Source organism: Scleropages formosus, chromosome 12, assembly GCF_900964775.1.
Source record: "Scleropages formosus chromosome 12, fSclFor1.1, whole genome shotgun sequence".
Classification (NCBI taxonomy): domain Eukaryota; kingdom Metazoa; phylum Chordata; class Actinopteri; order Osteoglossiformes; family Osteoglossidae; genus Scleropages; species Scleropages formosus.
In genome coordinates, this window is record NC_041817.1 from 20,507,545 (window position 1) to 20,528,093 (window position 20,549).

At 44.2% G+C, this 20,549-nt stretch overlaps 1 protein-coding gene across 1 annotated transcript; it reads left to right on the top strand.

Annotated features, from left to right (window-relative positions):
- The first annotated feature begins 13,263 nt into the window (after positions 1–13,263).
- Positions 13,264–16,558, top strand: LOC108928521 (protocadherin-8-like). Its single transcript, XM_018742466.1, has 3 exons — positions 13,264–15,769; positions 15,879–16,071; positions 16,230–16,558. The coding sequence occupies exons 1-3, from the start codon at positions 13,331–13,333 to the stop codon at positions 16,556–16,558; spliced, it is 2,961 nt and encodes a 986-aa protein (XP_018597982.1). The 5' UTR covers positions 13,264–13,330.
- Positions 16,559–20,549: the final 3,991 nt, after the last annotated feature.

Below are 20,549 nucleotides of genomic sequence, written 5' to 3' on the forward strand. Positions count from 1 at the left end.
AACACATATGGTATTTTGTAATACTTGCACTGCCTTTCAGTGTGGTGGATTTTTCATAACCTTATATTAACAGCGACATCATATCTGTCTGTAGTCTGGCTCAAATGTATGGCGTTTCGCTGTTTTGGCCTTTCCTGTGTCCCACAACGCTCACTGGTGAAGTAAAGAGTCATGATTCAAGATTCCAGAGTTAATTGTCATGTGTACAGTAAACAGTGAAATTCTTACTCTGTGAATCCTCTCAGCAGCCTATGACATAAACTGTACGGACATAAGGAAAGAAAAAAAAAACACAAGGCGTAAATCACAAATTTACAAAAATTACTATTAGTGCAAAATCACAAATTTACAAAATGTGCTATTAGTGCAAAAATCCAAGAAGCGAAGTTACATACGTATATAAAGTGTATATAAACATGTACAACCAGGTGTGCAAGATGCCACATGAAAAATTGAAGACGTAGTTACACCACCTGACAGTTATAAAAGCTTTTCGGTTTTGTTTTGCGACGCGTAATTGGGCCCGCGTCTCTCCAATTTGGGTCGAGCAGGCAATCGGCTGCGTTTAAGAATGCACAAGTATGCTTCTTGTGTCACATGCTTCAGCGCATTTTGGCTCTCGGAGGACATTTGTCCTGTTTGTTCTTTTATTTGTCTCCTGCCGTCTTCGTCCTCGTGAATAATCTCCGGCGCTGCGGATTTGGGGTTACGGTTAAGCAATGAGAAAACAAAAACGGGAAAGATCCTTAGAGCAAAATCAAAAGTTTTTCTCGTTTTATGAATATTTGCTTCGGAAAAAAAATAAATAAAATAAAAGCGAGCTATGTGGAAGTGTTCAGCAGCGAGAAGGCAAGGGCATTTCTGAGAGAATTTCTAAACCCGAGCTTACAGTGACGGAACTGTCTTCTGTAGTTCAAAGGCTTCGAAGAGAGAAAAAGAGGAGGATTGATGTTTGTGCGGCGAACTCCGTGCGTAAGTGGCCCAGGGTCTAATCAGACGCCCGCATCCCACCCCTTCGCCCCGCAAAGCCTCGGGATTTTCTCTCACCATTCAGTCCTGATGGATGAACCCCTCTTTTGTGTTTCATCTTTGCACTTTCTTTCCCCTGAAAAGCCCATTCATCCTGTGCAAACGTGGAGGAAAAGTTTTGGGCTCAGCCTTTTTCCACGTTCTTCTTCTCCCCCCCCGCCCCGTTCTCTTCTCCTGAGCTGAAGTGTTGCCCACGAGCATCAGAGTGTTCCTCTGGCTGTCCTCCATAAATTGTCTCGTCTTTGTCTCTGCTCTCACCCCTTTCACGTGCCCTAAGTGCTGTCGAATAATAGGTGAGATGAAAAAAGTCATCTTAGGCCTGTGCTTTGCTTGCTATCCCATCTCCATAACCAGTGCTCTTAAACTGCCTATGTGTGACCTTAGCATGAAAATATTTTTGCGCTTTACATCATAATAATATGATAAGCAAGAACCTCAAAAACAGATTTTTCTGCATTCAAGTAGAAAAGCATTTCCTAGGGGGTGAAAGGGTCTGGTGGCTGGAACTGGGACTGGTGGTGTTCACCCCAGATGGTCAGTCAATTGACCTCGTTTATTGAACCATTTCAGTGTTTCGCAGTGTTGGAGCACAGACAGGCGCAACGCAGGGTGGCGGTGAATATGAATATCTTCAAGTACTTTTATTTAGCTGATCCCTTCATGCAAGGTAATTTACAATATGAGGTTTGTGCACTAAGCTCCTTAGAATGATTTACTCATTTACAAAGCTGAACAGTTTTTACCGTGTCTATTTAGGGTAAGTACCTTTATCAAGGGTACAACAGCAGGAGTGGGATTGAAACCTACGACTTACCAACTACCAAGAAACTGCTCTGACCACTACAGTGCACCGGCGTTCATTGAGCAAGAACGAAAACACACGCACACATACACAGGCTGAAACCGCTTGTCCCGAGCGGGGGTCACGGCGAGCCGGAGCCTAACCCGGCAACACAGGGCGTAGGGCTGAAAGAGGAGGGGACTCATCCGGGACAGGACAGAAATCCGCCACAAGGCACCCCAAGCGGAACTCGGACCCCAGACACACCAGAGAGCAGGACTTGGTCCAACCTACTGCGCCACCGCACCACCCAAGAATGAACAGCGAAGAGAATTTTTTTTAAAGCGCATACAGTTTAAATAATAAATACTTTATTTCCAACCTGAAGAAATAGCTAATAATAGCAAAACAGGTCATATGGCATGTATTTACTGCATAAACTGGTAGATCTAGGTCTGGTAAGATGAAGTACAGTGCATCGCATCAGCTACTGTGTTCTTGTTCACATAGGCCGCTACAGTCAGTGGAATGTCATTTCTAGGCTCTTTATTCCTTTTTATGTTCAAAGACAAGTCGAAACGATTCTTTTGGAATGAAGACTAAATTGTCGCTGAGGCTTCCTGGAGCTGCACTGTTGGGTAAGCACCCGATGCGATGTATCGCATCAAACTGTGTGTTGATCAAACATTTTCCCAGGCCTGTAGGATGCCTCACGATCGGCAGCGGAGAAAAGCACAGAAAGGATTGCGCCGCTGTCATTCCTTTCTTCATTCATGAATTTGATCAGACTGCTGCTGTTTCTGGGGGCAGGAGATGCATAATCTCTTACATGAATTCAGGTACTGCTCTACATGTGCCCAGGCGGGCCACGGGACCAAAATAAGGGACACATCCTTCCTGCCTTCATGCTTCACGGAGGCCCCCCTGATGACCGCTGGCCGTTGTCCCGAAACACTCCATTAGTGGACGACTGGCTTTCATCACATATTAATGTTAATGGGTGAAATATTTGTGTCTCTGGGACGAGCGATGTCTTTGAGCCACGGGGGACGAATTTGACACATGGTTCTACGCGCTTACGCTCATTCGTCCCCGAGCACCGCGCAGTTTCCCCCGTTTTCAGTCACATCCTAGGATTTCATTACCGTGCCCAACACTCAAGTGACACTCCTTGCACAGCGTACACTTTTACACACTGTGGGGCAATTCAGGTTAAAAGTCGACAAATTCCTCCCACGATTTGAGCTGCTACAGTTCTTGGGGGCAAGTTGAGTTGCACAAACAATGCACAACAAGTCAAACAACGCAGGATGGAGAAGGTGGCACATGGCCGAGAATTTCAATAGCTTCCGGCGCCCTCGTGCTGTTCCCTTGGGACTAATCCATTTATCCTGGACTGTTTAAATGTCCATTATATTTTATTATTACTCGGCGAGGCAACTTTCCCAACTGCGCAGCCTGAGCGCAGTCCTTTCAGCTTCAGCGGGAAAGCGTTTGTGACGCCCGAATGGCTTTTATGCAAGGGTGACGGTGGTGATTGTAAAAATTATTATCTTAAATACATAAAGGACAACAGGCAGAAACACTAAAATTAAGAGATTCAATCAGTGTCAAAAGAGTGGTGATCCATTGCTTGACCTAGGAAGGACACAACAGGAGTTGCGGGTCACATTACACAGGGTCTTGAAGCATGCACACGTACTGTATAGCTCTTTCTCTCTCTCACGCACACACACACACACACACAATCACAGCCTTTTAGGGATGTTCACCAACTCACCTGAACAGCTTTATTTTTCAGTGTTAAAATACCAGCATAAGTATTTTCCATTGCTGATGCTGGGGAAAAAAGTATTTCAAGTTTTGCTGTTTGCCTGGAAGTTGGAAACGGGGATTATTTTGCTGTCTCTCCAAAGACACAAATGAACCAGGTGTTTATAGGGGACTTGCAAGTGTTCTGCAGTCGCACCGCGCTTGGTGAAGCAGGTTGTTTATCAACATGGGACGGCACATCTTGTTCACATCTCGGAGCAGGATCCTCCACTTTCGAGCTGTTATTTAACCCAGATCACTTCAGATAATATCTATCTGTACAAAATCTTTAAAAAATCTAAGCTATGCAGGCCGCTTTGAATAAATTTGTCTCGTAAGTAAATGAATAATTTAACGCAACATGGCAGCGCATTGCCGCTTGAAAATAGCACTATACATCAACTTCTTGTTGAACTCAGATGCTGGAGACAATATTCGGCTGAATATAGCACCGGGTGCTTCTGCAACACGAGTAGCCTATTAGTTATTAAAGTGAATTTCAAATTAAAATATGAAGTCCCGAAAGGCAAGCGGCATAGGTACTTAGCCTGAAATGCTCTATTAAATATCAAGTGGAATAATTGAGTAAAAATGCTAAGTTATATGTTACATAAGTCCCTTCGGATGAAGGCCTTTGCTGAGCAAATGGAAGACCTAATATGAGAACATTTTAATTATGGCTGGTACTGCGTGGCACTTCTTGATTGTATCTTATTAAATTTGCTGTTGATCACCGCTGTAGTTGTAAACATTGGTTAAATTTTAGAAAGCAGAAACTTGATTTTTCAAGTAACACCAAAACAGTATTTTCGAGAGATTTGAAGCCGCCAGCGATCTAAAGCTTCAGCAGCCAGCTTCAGTAAATATACCCTGGCCTCAAGCAATCCCTGGGAAAGGAAAGTCACTGCTTTTATATGCTCAGAATAATCTTGTTTTTTTTTTTTGCTTTGGCTGTATGCAATTAGAAACATTACTGAAATGAATAAATATGAAATATATGAAAAACCCACAGCACAGCCACAAAAGGTTTACAGTGTGGTTTTCCCAAACCTGTGAGAACTGAAGATTTTAGAAGTGGACAAAAAATGTAATTGTATGCTGAAATATTTAACTTTAAAAAATTTCATGCCAGAGGCTGGTAATATCCTGTAACTATTCAATACTCAGAAAATTTGTATAGAAAAGGAGTTCTGCTATTACAGTACGTTGGGAGCCTTGTAGGCATTTGGTTAAATTATGTATTTCATGTATTTTTAATTTAGAGAGAAATCCAATAACGTCTTTTAAGATACAGACATAGGATTTTTTTCCTTCTCACTCTATCTAGAAGCTGCTTTACTTGGCTAATTAAAATCTGACAGCTATTTACGGTATGATTTTCTGTTAAACTCAGGCACTTAGTTATATATACTACTGTATTTATAGATAAATACAAGCTATGTTATTGCAGACAATCTGAAATTGGAAGACTTGATTGTACTTTTGCAGCGCTCTACAGATGGCCAAGTAGTTGAGGCAAAGGCCTTGCAGTCCGAAAATCTCCAGATGGAACATTTCTCCAGCTGTAGTGCTTTTAACCAAAGCATAGTACCTACCCAGAATTTCTCCACTAAAAGAACCCCGCTATATGAATTAGTAAATCATTGTAAAGTTGCTTCTCAAATACCCTGTCATTTTTGACAAAGTCAGCAGCTAAATAAAGGTTAATGATAATAAATTCAATTTCAATTTACATTACAAGGTATATGGATATTACCCCTAGGTGATTAACATAATCTCCAGTCTCTTCGCAGATCCCATTCCCCAGAAGAACCGGTGCACCAGCTGAGTCATGTGTCCTGGACTACACCGCACATCTCTTTTAGCGAAAGAAAAGAAGCAAATTACTGCACATTTAACCCCCCACAGTGCAAGACACTGCTTCCCCCATCTGTTACATTGCAAAGCAGAATGGCTTCATTCGCTGGGCAATACCTTCATCTGAGTGAGTTCGATCAGTTTTGCCTGAATTGTGATCCAGACTCATTTTTATATTTTATGAATAAGGCTTACTGGGGTACACTGGACAAAATGTCCCAGTTTCTGTTATTTTAAACAACAGCCTTCCTATAATGCACTGATATGAATTTTCATATCAGTGCATTATAGGAAGGCTACTATATTCTCAATTATTGAGTATTACTCTAATTGTATGGATGTAAGAGTATTGGTCATTGGCCTGCAAGATTAGCTAAATGAAAATTAAGTGACATTAGGAATTTCACAGTTTAAAAGATGCAAAATAAGTAGGTTATGCAGAAAACAGGTCGCTCTTCAACATTTTTGAAGCGCTCAGCAGCCTTTAATGTCAAGTCTTGGCCTTGACATTATCTCAGAGTATTTAAACACAAAGGATCACATGAGTACCTTAAACAGTGTGTTGTCCCCTGGTTTTGATTTCCTAGTGCATGAGGCATTCATGTCGGAGCACATTCCTTTTGAAAGCTCAAATAATTTACCCGTTGCCTTCAGGGGGTTCAGCTGGTCGACTTCGGTCTTACCGCTTTAATAACTTGTTAACCTAAGGAAGAGACTTCCAGACATCTTAGGGTTCCTTTATTCTTCCCATAGTTTACTCATTGTGGCTTTTGTCTATGGACCCTTTGTGAGTAATGAGTATCATGCTGTGTGCTCCCATTGTACAGCATGAAACCGACTGCGCTGAAACAAACCGCCTATTAATCTTGTTAGTGTTGATGTATTAAGTACTTAGATTTACACTTACCTCCTGTTAAAAAGACTTTTAAAAAACAAATACAATTACAAAGCATAACAGGATGGAAATAACCCATTTAAAATAATACGTGCTATATTACTATGATTATAACCTCGACGTGATTATAAAACGTCAGGATGGATGTGGATTCATGAGATAAAAGGTCAAATAATAATATAAATAAACCTGAGTTAATTAGAGTATGAAATTACTGACTGTAATTTTGCAGGCATAAATGGTGGACTCATTTTAGGAACGACATAGATAACTATGAAAATTATTAGCTATCACTAAATAAAGAATGCCAAAGCTTTGCCTTAGCACTATCCATAAACACACAATACAGTCTGTCACTGCCCACGGAGTCTTTCAGTTGAAAGTGTTGAACCACTTCATCAAATGTCTAACTACTAGGCCTAGTCTTTGGGCCTGTATTCTCCCATCATTCACAGGTCTAATTTATGCAGTTCCGACTGACATGTTGCCGCCTGTTGTGCCAATAAAGACAGTTAATTGTCTTCCCCGTCAACAATTCGGTTACGGTGTATCAAGAATTGTATGCTCCCTACAAAGATTGCTTTGGTTCGACTCAAACAGCTGCAGGGGGTTAAGTGACAAAGTAACCTATAGATTTGACACCATCTGCCACCAAATGCCACACTTTTTTTTGGCCATTCTTTCATTATAGTTTCCTTATTGAATACTCATCAAGATAAGGTCTAAACATGGACCTTAACTATTTGAGTTGTCTGCTAAGTGATGCCTTGAATCATTCACTAATCGTTGGCGAATTGACAAGAATTCCACATTTCTCACATTAAATTATCCTTCTCTACATCCCAGACATATTAGGTTGCTATTTACCCAGAGTTACTATGTGTCACAGTTAATTTTCAAATTCAGATCCTACAATTTTGCAAGTGCAAGCTGGGGTGAAATTACCTGGGTCAAAACTTTTATCAGATTTTATACACTTCTTTAGTATGATTGAATTCAAACACCAGGTTCCTTAGAGCAGTGTTTCCATCCAGGTGTTCTTGGAATATGAACGTGACTGTCAACACACCATATAGACCAAGAGTCTCCCATGAACTTTGTGGTGCCCTTTTATAGGCCATTTGTACATGGAATGACTTTTCAATTTGGCAGTACTTTTACAGTGAAAGCAAAGAAAGGTAAACCCTCTTTCAGATCTAAGGTTACTGTATACAAATGGAGACGTAACGATCCCTCATCTTGTCCCTAATAAGTCCCTACGGTAGAAAAGTGTAGCCTCATGTGTCAAACAATGCGCAACAGATTTTACTTTTTCCTTACTTTTTCAACCAAAGTCACCATGCTGAAGCCATGTGTGAGAGCACAAGTGTGCCCCTTGATTCAGTAGGTTACATAACCAGCAATAACCAGAAGAAACTGTTTTCTTCATGTCTTTATCAGATTACCTACATGACATCAGAGGAATTCTGGCCCACTCTTCTTGGCAAAAATGTTTCGGGTCATTGATGTTTGAGGGTGTTCATTTATGCAGAGCTGTCTTAAGGTCCCATCATAAGGTTTCAGTGGGGCTGAGGTCTGCACTTGGACATGAGCAACCCTGATCTTTTTCTTTTACAGTCATTCAGTCTTACTCTTGATACCTGTGAATATATACAGTATATGTCTATATATGTGTGTATATATACATATATATATATATACACACATATGTGTGTGTGGTTTGATTTAAATTTCAAAATGAAGATACTTTTACGTTTTATCATCTTTTATCACATTGGCTTTGTGTCTACTTGTTTAAAATTTACAATAACAGGTGTTTATATTGTGCCTTGGAAACTAGAATGTGGATGTTGGCTAAAAATATGACAGTAAAATGTTAAAGTTGTTTATTGTTGCTGAGCTTAAACAGTTGCATCAATAAAGCATACTAAAACACGTGTGGTGAATGTCTATGAGCAGGCTGTTCCATACACTTATAAGCAAAGACTGGGATCTTTTCAAAATGAGAAGAGGAGTTATTAAGATTCTGAATGGCAAACGAACTTGCACTAGGTCCAAAATTATGTGAATATGTTTTCATGTATATGTGTTCTTTGGTCAGGGTGGCGCGGTGGCGCAGTGGCGCAGTGGGTTGGACCACAGTCCTGCTCTCCAGTGGGTCTGGGGTTCAAGTCCCACTTGGGGTGCCTTGCGCCGGACTGGCGTCCCGTCCTGGGTGTGTCCCCTCCCCCTCCAGCCTTACGCCCTGTGTTGCCGGGTAGGCTCCGGTTCCCCGTGACCCCATATGGGACAAGCGGTTCTGAAAATGTGTGTGTGTGTGTGTGGTCAGGGTGGCGCAGTGGCGCAGTGGGTTGGACCACAGTCCTGCTCTCCAGTGGGTCTGAGGTTCAAGTCCCACTTGGGGTGCCTTGCGCCGGACTGGCGTCCCGTCCTGGGTGTGTCCCCTCCCCCTCCAGCCTTACGCCCTGTGTTGCCGGGTAGGCTCCGGTTCCCCGTGACCCCATATGGGACAAGCGGTTCTGAAAATGTGTGTGTGTGTGTGTGTGTGTGTGTGTGTGTGTGTGTGTGTGTGTGTGTGTGTGTGTGTTCTTTGGTCTCTCTATCTATGTTTGTCTGTCTTGTTCCCACCCAAAAATATTAAAAAAACGAACAAAAAGCCTTTGATGTAGACTATAATGCCTGCATGGTGATAACAGTATTATTATAAAAAGACTGAGAAGGGCAGATGAATTTCATTCACATTTTACTGTACTTAGTTTGTGTACAGGAGACACAGCTCCTCCATCACAGTGAACCATCTCCAAGCTTTTTGTGTCACTTGGTAATGTTTTGTGTATTTGGGTTGGAGATATGCGTGCGATCGGAGGGAAGCTTCATTCCTCTGTATTTAATTTAAATATTCTCATATACATAATTAAAGAGTCGCTACAAAGACTATTTAATGAGGCCATTTCCATGTGGAAGGCAGCGCATGATGATGCCTCTCCGTGATCCATTGATTGTGTCCGTGGGGAATATCCTAAAAAGTTGTGTTCGGCCTTCCACGTTGTTGAAAAGCACATTTATCTTTGACGGCCCCCGAATACAGTTCAGCGCTTGTTCGCGCGAGTTGCGTGTTTGCAGCAGCGCGCGCCCCCGCCCGCGTGTCGGACTGTCCCGCGTTCGTGCGGAGCGGCGCGAGACGGTCCCGCGCTTCCAGACCTCTGCGGCCACGGCGCACGTCTTCTGAGAGCTATCTTCATATTTTGCCGCCGACGACCGCATGATCATGTGCTCAGCGCTGGGGTCAACAACAGGCGTATTGCTTCGTGCTGTCATCTTATCATCTAAAGAACCTGGGTTCGAATCCCGGGCAAAATATGGCGATTGATCAGTGGATGTAGTAAAAATACCCTGCTGTAAAAATGGGTAAACATTGAGCAGTTCATTGTCCAGCACTGTAAATCGCCTTGGACAAAAGTGTCAGCCGAGTTAAGATTAATAGCAATTATTACTTTCGAATAGTCTCAGAATGACCCCTTTGCAGTTTTTCACTAAAACATAGGCAATTAAACTGATGAGCCTCAAATCAGACAATGGCAAAGGGTCATAAAACGGCCCTCCTATTAAGGAAGAATTGTGTTCAATAAAGAGTCTTAAATCGTCATTGCCAAGCCATTAGAAACCTGGGAGGGGGGGGCTGACCGGGGTGCACTGACACACAACCTCGCCTTCCTTCTCGCAATGCTGTAAATGAAGTGGAAGGAAGGAGGGTGTGGTTCAAGACCCATTTCTCACATTGCGTATTGAACCCATGAAGCCCCCCCCCGCCTCCCGCCTCCCTTTCACTCCGTTTATAACTTGTATTCATGAGTTGTTGACCGTTTTTATCTCACATCCCCACTTTTCACTGCCAGATGGCTTAAAAATCCCGAGAATGTAATCATCGCTTCTGTTCAGATGACAGTTACGCAGCGGCTCGGTTATATCATCTTTGACGACCTCTCCTTCTCTATCATCCTGATCATCGCAAGAAGATGGCTAAGGCTGGATGACTTTCAGAGCGAGCTCATCCTGCCATTCGGAGGATCCCACATGCCTCGCCCTAACAGCATGAAAGTAATAGTTTCTGGCGTATGGTAATTTCAGGCATGTGTTCATACCCTGAGCAATACATGCATACACGCTAATTAATTATTATTATTAACCTTCTCTCAGCTGTCACCTTTGTCCAAAACGATCTAGCGTTAGATGATCGGCTGGAGCAGTTCACCCCTTCGCAGCGGGGTACTCTTTCTCCATGAATCCGGGAAACCTTCAGATTCTAAAGATACGACCCCAACCACTACGCCACCTGCTGCCTCAGTATATATAGCACGGATGAGAATGTTCTGTGCGCAGTGTGATGAGAATTATAATAGTAGGCTACTAAGTGGGGGTTACTCGTACTTTAAAAGCGTCGTCGCAAATATTTACTCTGGTTTTCACTAAGATCGAGGCGTGAAGATGATTGTCGCAAGCGTGCCAAGTAAAAGTTCCGCTAATTGAGCATAAATCGCGTTAATTAGTCATTAATGGATGGTGTGATGGCACGTGAGTTAAGTGTGCAAACGTGAGGGAGGTTTTTGCGCCAGATTCTCGGTGCAGATGCGATGCGAGCGGCGACTCGGCTCGATGATCGATTGTTTAATCCTCCTTTTCGCCTGTCGCTTATCTCCCTAACAAAGAGCTAAAAATCGCACTGCTTTATCATCCCAAACGGGGGTCTTAGCCCACTCGGGCGACGACAACCGCCTGGCAATCATGAGAACAAATGCAGCCACAATGGTCCGCGACTATCTCCATTTTAAAAAGAAAGAAAGAAAGAAAGAAAGAAAGAAGGAAAGGAAAGGGAAAAAAATGCAAATACAGTTTCGGGGAATAAAAGATGGATTTTCTTGGCTCGGTCTAATTCTGCCATTGTGGGAATTCGCGTGCGCGCCGATCGCGCGACAGAACGAGGTGCGCGCTCAAGTCATAATGGAAGTTAACAAAAGAGCTCAGTTGGAGGAGGTCTGCACGGCATCTCTCGCGCACAAAATAATAATATAATCCACCCAATGGGGCACTGAACACAGCGTAATTTGTTTTTGATTGCATTTCTTTCTTTTTTTTTTTTTTTTTTTTTTTTTTTGCAGAGTCGGAGAGTGCATAGCAACATGTAAACTATAATCACATTTTAAATCAAGATTTCAGATTAGTCACTGGTGCCAGGGGTGGATTTAAAGCACTCAGAAGTTTTCTTAAAAGTGAACGGCCTAAATCTATTGGAAAGATTGATGGACCGGAGTTCTTAACTTCGAATATCGCGCCCCTTTTTCCATACATTCCAGAGATGTTTTACTTTCCCTGGTATGATGTCTGCAAATACTGTTAAAGAAAACAATCCAGCCAATTCAACCGTCTGCGTTGAGATAAGTATCTATTCACTGGGTAATGCAACTTGTAAAAAAAAAAAAGAGGAAGAAAAAAAAATCAGATTCAACTCAAAAAGCAACTATAATGTTTCCAGATATTTTATTTCCACATTGATTTTAAGCGCCCTCCTGTCTCAAGTTACCCATATTCTCCGAGGAAGTCTCCAGTCTTTTCATGATATGGGCAGATGGTTCTATTGCCCCTGGTTACTGGCATCTCATTTTTTGTCCTTCTGTCGGACGGCAAGAGGGGTCTCAAGCAAACAAAAAAGACAAAATCCCTTAAGTAGCCGTGACGGGCTTGGTGGGTCTCTAAATGCATTTTAATAGGAGCTTCAAGTCCTGTACGATTCAACAGCCCATCATCGTTTAGTCAAAGAGCTGCGGCAGGGATTGGACTTGAATAGTGGGGCACCGTGGATACATGTGGCGCTTTGGTCATTATGTTCCACTTAGCGGTGCCCCTCCTCTGTAGGAACTGATGGAAATTCCTCTCCCAACAGGCTTCCATGCTGGAAAAAAGAAGAAAAAACCACAGACGTCCACGCTCCAATGGGATACCCCACTATGCTATTATATCTTCACTGCTAACGAGGGGCTCATAAGCCTTTGATATTAATCTAACCATAGAAATCCCTCTAAATCGCCGGGTGCTTAGGGATAAATCCCATTTAAACGGGTGAGGTTTTCTTCACCTGCTTAGAGAAAAGGCTGCATAAGTAGTGACATGCCTGTGAAAAAAAAAAGAAAAAACTACCCAACAACATGCATTTCAATGCCAAACCAAAGCTCTGGTCACACGATATCGCGTGAACGAGCCATTCATATCAATTTCAATAAAATGCATGTAATAAAATCAGCATATATTGCTTTGAGGTATTAAATTCCATGCTATAATTAAATATACATTGCTCTTGTGTTCCTGGGAACTGGGTCCATACAGTGTTGGAAACGGGAAAAAAATTATGTCATTTTGTAGATACGCAAACGTGATAATATTAGAGCCTGTAGAGCATGCTGTGCTTTTGAGCATCACTAAAACGAGTCGGTAGTTTTAAAGGGGGTTATTTCACATGAGAAGATCCTATTCAGTGATATAGGACCTTACAGATCAGTTTAGAGGGGAAAAGCAAAAAAGGGCTTCATTCCAACCAGTTGGAAAATATCTGTGTTTGAATTCCATTTCGGTGTGGAGTTCTCCGCACACTCAAGGAATTTCGAAATAGGCTTAGAGATCCTTTAAAAGTGCCATTTTTAATTTCAAAGGAGGGTGGGGGGGATTGGTCACACTTCATCTCATTTGCATGTGGCGCTCTATAAACCTCCGTGCCGCTGCAGTTTTTTTTGGAGTTGGATGAAAGACGGAAAGAGGCGCAGCGCAGCGCAGCGCGGGAGAGCGCGCACGTTGTGGGGTTATATAGCGGTTTGCATCGTGGACCGGAGAAGCTGGACATCCTATCGCACTGCCTAATGTTTTGTTCTTATTAACAGTGCAGGTTACAAATAATTTAAAGTAGGAAAATGGGTTTGGAAAGGACTGGGGGCGTTTTAACTGCTTTTACGCACAGACTGGTGTTCGGACTCCTCTTGCTCCACGCGCTGGCTCCCTTACCTATCATCACAGAAGGGAAGACAATGAAATACCAAACGTATGAAGAAGACAGCCCCGACACCGTGATCGGAAACCTCGCCAAGGACATGTCTTTGAGCGCTCTGGGTGGCAAGACAAATTTCAGGATGATGAAGCAGTTCAACTCTTCCTTCATCAAACTGAGGGAGAGCGACGGGCAGCTCACTATCGGGGAGCGCATCGATCGGGAGAAGATGTGCAGAAACACCGTCCAGTGTCTCATCGACTTCGACGTGGTGAGCTTCTCCAAAGAGCAGTTCAAACTGATCCACGTCGAGGTGGAGATAAAGGACATCAACGACAACCCCCCGGAGTTCCCCAGCAAAGAGTCCACTTTGGAAATTTACGAGAACACTGCGGTGGGCTCTCGGATTCCCTTGGACGTGGCCGTGGACGAGGACGTGGGTTCCAACTACATCCAGAGCTACCAGATCTCAGTGAACAGCCACTTCACAATAGATGTGCTCAACAGAGCCGATGGGGTTAAATATGCGGAGCTGGTGCTGATGAAGGAGCTGGACAGGGAGACCCAGTCCTCTTACGTTCTGGAACTGGTTGCCACCGACGGAGGCAGTCCGTCCCGATCCGGCACCACCACCATCCACATCGAGGTGAAAGACTACAACGACAACAGCCCCACTTTCGACCGGAGCAACTTCTCGGTGGACATAGTGGAGGACGCGCCCGTGGGGTTCCTCTTACTGGACCTGAACGCGGTGGACCCGGACGAGGGCTCCAACGGCGAAGTCGTGTACGGGTTCGGGAACCAGGTGTCCGCCGAGATCCGCCAACTTTTCAAAGTGGACCGCAAGTCGGGACGCTTGACCCTCGAGAGTCCCATCGATTTCGAGACGAAGAAAACCTACGAACTGGACGTCCAGGCGCACGACTTGGGTCCGAACCCGATTCCTTCCATCTGCAAGGTAATTATCCACGTGAAGGACGTTAACGACAACGCCCCCGAAATCAGCATCACCCCGATGACTTCCATCACGGCGGGTATCGCGTACATCACGGAGGCTGCGGCCAAAGACAGCTTCGTGGCTCTGATCAGCACCTCGGACAGGGACTCGGGCGCCAACGGCCAGGTGCACTGCACTCTGTACGGCCACGACCACTTCAAACTCCAACAGGCTTACGAGGACAGCTACATGATCGTCACCACGACCCCTCTGGACCGGGAAAAGATAGCCGAGTACAACTTAACGGTGGTGGCCGAAGACCTAGGATCACCTCCCTTCAAAACCATAACGCAGTACACCATCAGGCTGAGCGACGAGAACGACAACGCCCCTGTGTTCAGCAAGCCCGTGTATGAAGTTTCCGTGGTGGAGAACAACGCGCCGGGAGCGTACGTCACCACCGTGGTGGCCAGGGACCTCGACTTGGGGAATAACGGAAAAGTGATCTACAGGCTGTCGGACACCTACATCGGGGGATCTCCTGCCTCCACTTTCGTATCTCTGGATCCCGCGACGGGTTCTCTCTACGCGCTGAGAAGTTTTAACTACGAGGTCGTGAAGCAGCTGGAGATCAGAATCCAGGCTAGCGACGGGGGGTCTCCTCAGCTTCACAGCAGCGCCCTGGTCAATCTCAGAATAGTCGATCAGAATGACAACGCCCCTGCCATCACCCAGCCCGTGCTCACCAATGGATCTGCAGAAGTCCTTCTACCCAAAGACACGCCCTCGGGCTTTATCGTAACCCAGATTAAAGCCGATGATGCAGATGAGGGAGTGAATGGAGAGCTCACCTTCAAGATCCTCAAAGAGGAGAATGCCATGTTCTCCATCAACAGAGCCACGGGGGATATCTATCTGAATCGGGAGGTGAGCTTTGATGTTAACGAGAGCTTGAAGGTCTCAGTCACAGTCAATGACAATGGGAGACCGTCTCTGACTTCCACGGCAACTATCTTCTTCACTGTCGTCGCAGGGGCGCCCCCTAGCGACCGCAGCGCGGTCAAACACAAAAACCAAGACATGATTCAGTGGGACATGTCAATCGTGATCATCGTGGTCCTGGCTGGGAGCTGCTCTCTGCTTTTGTTGGCCATCATCCTGATCGCCACCACTTGCAATCAACGCAAACGGGACAAAAGCGGAGGAGATTTCCAGGACAAGTTGGACATGGAGCATTTGGAGAAGGGGAAGAGCAACAGTCACACGCACAGCGGCAGCAACGTGTTCGATGGTCCTCCTTATGCCAACAAGACACCCTTCACAAACATCCCCAAAACGGACAGCGACATGTGCTCTGGCTCGGACGATGGCAGTGAAGCCACGTGCGTTTACGAGCCCGACGCCAGGATTCGGGGAGCCAAACTAGAGGTAAATAACATTCTTTCACTCACTTCCCTTTTTTTTGCCAAATTAGAGCTGTACAGCATTTATTTTAACACAACGTTTAAATTAATTGGCTTTTCTTTGTTTTTTCTAGGGTTATTCCACGCTGCCAGGCTACGGCAAAGAAGCGGTGAGACCGATCACTATATGGAAGGGTAACTCCTACACAACCATCTCAGCAAGGGACCCCCAGTTCAGTGGAAAGGACAGCGGGAAGGGGGACAGTGACTTCAATGACAGTGACTCTGACATAAGTGGAGATGGCACCAAAAAGGACTACCATAATGGTGAGTGCTGGCTTGTTTTGTGATACTTATTGGAACACATAGTTGCCTAATACACAATAGAAACACAAAATATTAATGTTTATTTTACAGGCTGTTTCAGAGAATGCATGTAGCAATTGCATGGGTTTAAGTTGCAAGTCTTTTTTTTTTTCCCTCAGGTCTGTGGGCGTGCACAAGCGAGTGCAAGATCCTCGGTCACTCCGATCGATGCTGGAGTCCGTCTGCAATAAGGGGTAATGGCAACCCACCCCAGGGGCAGCATCTCTCCACGTTCGCTAAGACAGCCTCACTGCCAAGAGACACTCTCCGCAGAGAAAATTACTATCAAGCTCATATCCCCAAGACAGTGGGGCTACAGAGCGTCTACGAAAAAGTCCTGCACACCGAATTCGATTTCGTCCTGGTCTCCCCACCGCGACCCGAAAGGCCAGATGACATGAACGAAATTACCATCCCAGCGTTTGTGCCTACCGAGTCACACAAATAGTTTTTGAAGCTTTAATAAAACTGTTAAATTAATTTCTAAAAAAGCTCTGGAAAATTAAGCCCACCTATGAAGTTGGGTTTGAAGTTATTTAATTGTTTGATTTCTAAGAGAATATGTGATATTTGTGTATTCACATTTTTTTAAATGTCAGTGTAAGGTCCTTTTTTGATTGTACTCAGTCACTTGTCTGATTTTTGTCAAACATACTATGTATATTATGCAAGATTTTCTACACAGAGTATATTTTTTATAAGTAAAGATATGTAAATTTAAATAATATTCATTTTAAAGGCATGCTCACTACTTAAAGAGGTCCGAAGCCTTGGCGTCACTTGGGCCTGTGCGCCAGTAAAAGATCTGTATCGAGTTGATAAAGTGTTTGAAATTATTTGAATGCAAATGTTATTGTGTTTGTTTTTATCACACTGTGTTTTAAATAAACATTGAAGTGTTTATCAGAAATGACTTGCATTTCCGTGCTCAACTTGCTTGACATACCAGCCGTTTACTGTAATTGACAAGATGACTCGTTGACACTTTGAAATCTCTATAGCAACAGAAGAGGGGCGCTGTTGAGTACAAAATTGTTTGAAAAAAATGTTAGAGAAAAAAATACTAAAAAACAGGTCAAAAAATGCATACACACACCTTTAATAATTTATACAGTACAAGGTTACTTTGTTTTTTATCACATTGAACCCTGCATTCAAGGGAATTAACTGAGTAAAAAGTTCATCACTGGTTCACTCTGTTTTTACTGATGGTAGCAGCACTTCCAGGTGATCAGCACACAGCATCCACTTAATAGGCAGCTTGCGGTTCTGTTTAGTGTAAGTGTCAGGCTTCGGCTCTAAAGACTCGGGTTCGAATCCCTCTGTTTAATTGGTGTTGTTTTTTCCCAGCGTTTCTCAAGTAAAAATCACACACACATACACACACACACAGAATCTGAAGCTGCACGCCCCAAGCAGGGTCATGGTGAGCCAGAGCCTAACCCAGCAACACAGAGCACAAGGTCTGAGGGGGCGGAGACACACCCAGGACGGGACGCCAATCCATCGCAAGGCACCCCAAGCAGGACTCGAACCTCAGAGCCGACAGAGGGTGGGACCCGGCCAAGCGCGCCTCGCCACCGCGCCCCCAATTCAACTAAAAATTCTCTGTTTAAATAGGGTAAATAACTGTAAATCGCTTTGAGGAAAAAGTCAGTTCAGTGAATAATAAACTTTTTAAATGGTATGGAAACAAGGTTGCATGTTGACATTTCTGGTAGAACAAACTATGTCACATCTACACATTTTTATGATGTCACAACTTATTGAAGACATTTACATTTATTCATGTAGCTGATTGTTTTCTCAAAAGTGATTGACAGTCTAGTCATAATCACTGTACCCAGAGCCACTTATTTTGGGGGAGGTGCCTTCTTCAAGGGTACTACAGCCAAAGGTGAGATTAATATTTATTCGCTTAGCAGAAACTTTTCTCTACAGCAGCTTCCAATGAAGGAGTGTTATCCACCCACACACCTTATTCACCAAGGTGACTTACACTGCTAGATACACTACTTACACTGAGTCACTCATTCATACATCAGCAGATGAACACACACTAACTGTACACTACAGTTACTCCTTGAGCTATCACTTTTCTCCCATGCACCTAACAATTATTTATCCTTTTATACAGCTGGGTAATTGTAGCAAAGCAATTCAGGGTAAGTACCTTGCACAAGAGTACTACAGCCAGAGAGGAGGCTCAAACCTGCAACCTTTCAGTCTAAAGGCAGCCACTCTAACCACTACACCATCAGCTGCAGCAGCAGAGGGCCTAAGGGGGGTTAAACCTCCGCAATGTAACTTGCACAGTTAGAGGAAATTAAACATGCATGTAGGTCATTTAAAGTTTTAAAGAAATTGCGAATTAAGTCCCGCCGACAGCCGAGCGCGGCGCGTCCGACGGGAAGGCGAAGCAAACGTCGCTCACGGAGCCCCTGAATTATCCGTCTGCTTTTCATACGCGCGTTATCGTGTCTCATTCCCCCTCCACGTGTCTTATTCCCGCCGGCGCGGAGCACAGAGGCAGCGCAGCGCAGCCCCGCAGACGCAGCCCGTCCTCGGCAGATTGGAGCGGCGCTCCTTATCGCGGGGGGCCCCTCCTCTCTTTACCATGGCAAAGTCAGCGGTAAACATGCAAGCCCCTCCTTCCCCCTTTCCTCCCCCAAGCCCTGTGCTTTAATGGGACTGTTGGTGAAGTTGTTCATCCGCTAGGTGTCGTGGTGCTTAAGATCACTTTTTTTAGAATTTTTAAATAAGCCATTGTGAGAAATAAATGGCTCTCGTGTTTCTTCTCTACCCCGATCTCTCTGTCCTCCCTGTCATTTTGGTGTGTGTCGGACCTGTTAAGAAAGCTGAAGTTCCTGTTTAACTTTTCTCCCTTTGTTTATGCTCAAGGGCAAACGGACACGACTGTAATATTACATATCCCCCCTATATCCTCTCTATATGTATAACCAATCACAGTGTTCTGTCGTTTAACATTACCTTTTATAGTTTTGTCCCTAGACCCCGACTCACTTTCTGAACCAATGAGAACTTATTTCTTTGTTCTGCAACATAGTATATAATTTTTGTGAACGTGCAATAAACTTGAGGAGAATTTGGAACGAAACACGTTGCTTGTTCTTGTGTCCTACTCCTCCCAGTGATCGTTGGTCTCTGGTGTCCGGATGGCTTTGAGGTGGCAGAAAGCTGAGATAGAAATTAAAATAATTTCTAATCTAACAGCCATATAGTTGTTAGTTCGAATCCCACTGCCCTGGGATGATAATGGCGTGTGTGGTTGCCTTCTCATACTTCTTCACCACATTTTTAGGGGGAAAGAGATGCAGGTGACAACTAGTTTAGCAAACTACATATGCACATCTCATTTTCATTGTCTGAAGGCTTACATTTCCACTGCAGCTCTGATCGAAATCATTGGCTTGTGGATTTTGCTGAATTTAGAAACGACTTCAGCAGTTCACTGCTGAACACTTGTTTCAAAAGACTATAATTCCTGTATGGACTTTTCAGGAGGCAGCAGGTGGTGCAGTGGCTGGATCCGTCACTTTGCTGTCCAAGAACCCCTTGCTGAAATTCCACCCCCCACTGTAACACCCTCGATCGATGTACTTACCCTTAACTGATGCAGTGAAAATTACACAGCTGGATAAATGGGTAGTAATTGTAAAGCTGATTATGTAGCACCAGACAAAGGAGTCTGATTACTAAAGATGAACAATAATAATTTCAGGATGCGGTAAATATTGAGGTAGGCTAATTAACTGTTGGGTAGCGTGGTGGTGCAGCGAACTTGGCTCGGTCCTGTTCTCTGGTAGGTCAGGGGTTCGAGTCCTGCTTAGGGTGCCTTGTGATGGAGTGGCGTCCTGCCCCAGGTGTGTCCCCTGCACCCTATGTTGCCAGGCTAGGCTCTGGCTTTAGCCAGTGTGTGTGTACCTTCAGGGTTTTGGTAAGATCTTGCTTATGTTTAATAGCTCAGAAATTGTTATTCTTGTTATTAACTGTGTGTTTAAAGCCACTTATAGCCAACAGGTGTCCAATTCCCAAAACACAGTGACATCGAGATGCTCCCAACTCAGCAAAAGATGATTTAAAGCTAATTATAACGCTTCTTATGCTTTTGGGAAACTGACCAAACAGGTATCAGGGACTAGAGGTGGCAGGATTTCAATTGCTGAGGTTTAGTTCCGGGGAACTGTCCTTTGTCCCCGCCCATTAGTAGCAGTGGTGAGCCAGCAGGGGGCACAGTGGTTAAGGACATGGCGTTAAGGTTGGGGGTTCAATTTCAGTTGACCCTGAATTGGTCCTCTATGAACACCCTGGTGTGTATAGGAATGAAATGATGAAACAATGAAAGTCGGAATTTAACCCTTCAAATAATCACAAGTTTGAGCATATAACTTTTATACGATGTATTCTAAACATGTAGC

Excerpts from the sequence above, each read along its gene's own strand:
- LOC108928521 (XM_018742466.1), top strand. The coding sequence starts at position 13,331 with ATGGGTTTGGAAAGGACTGGGGGCGTTTTAACTGCTTTTACGCACAGA. Across the intron at positions 15,770-15,878 it reads TTCGGGGAGCCAAACTAGAG|GGTTATTCCACGCTGCCAGG; the intron begins GTAAATAACATT and ends TGTTTTTTCTAG. Across the intron at positions 16,072-16,229 it reads CAAAAAGGACTACCATAATG|GTCTGTGGGCGTGCACAAGC; the intron begins GTGAGTGCTGGC and ends TTTTTCCCTCAG.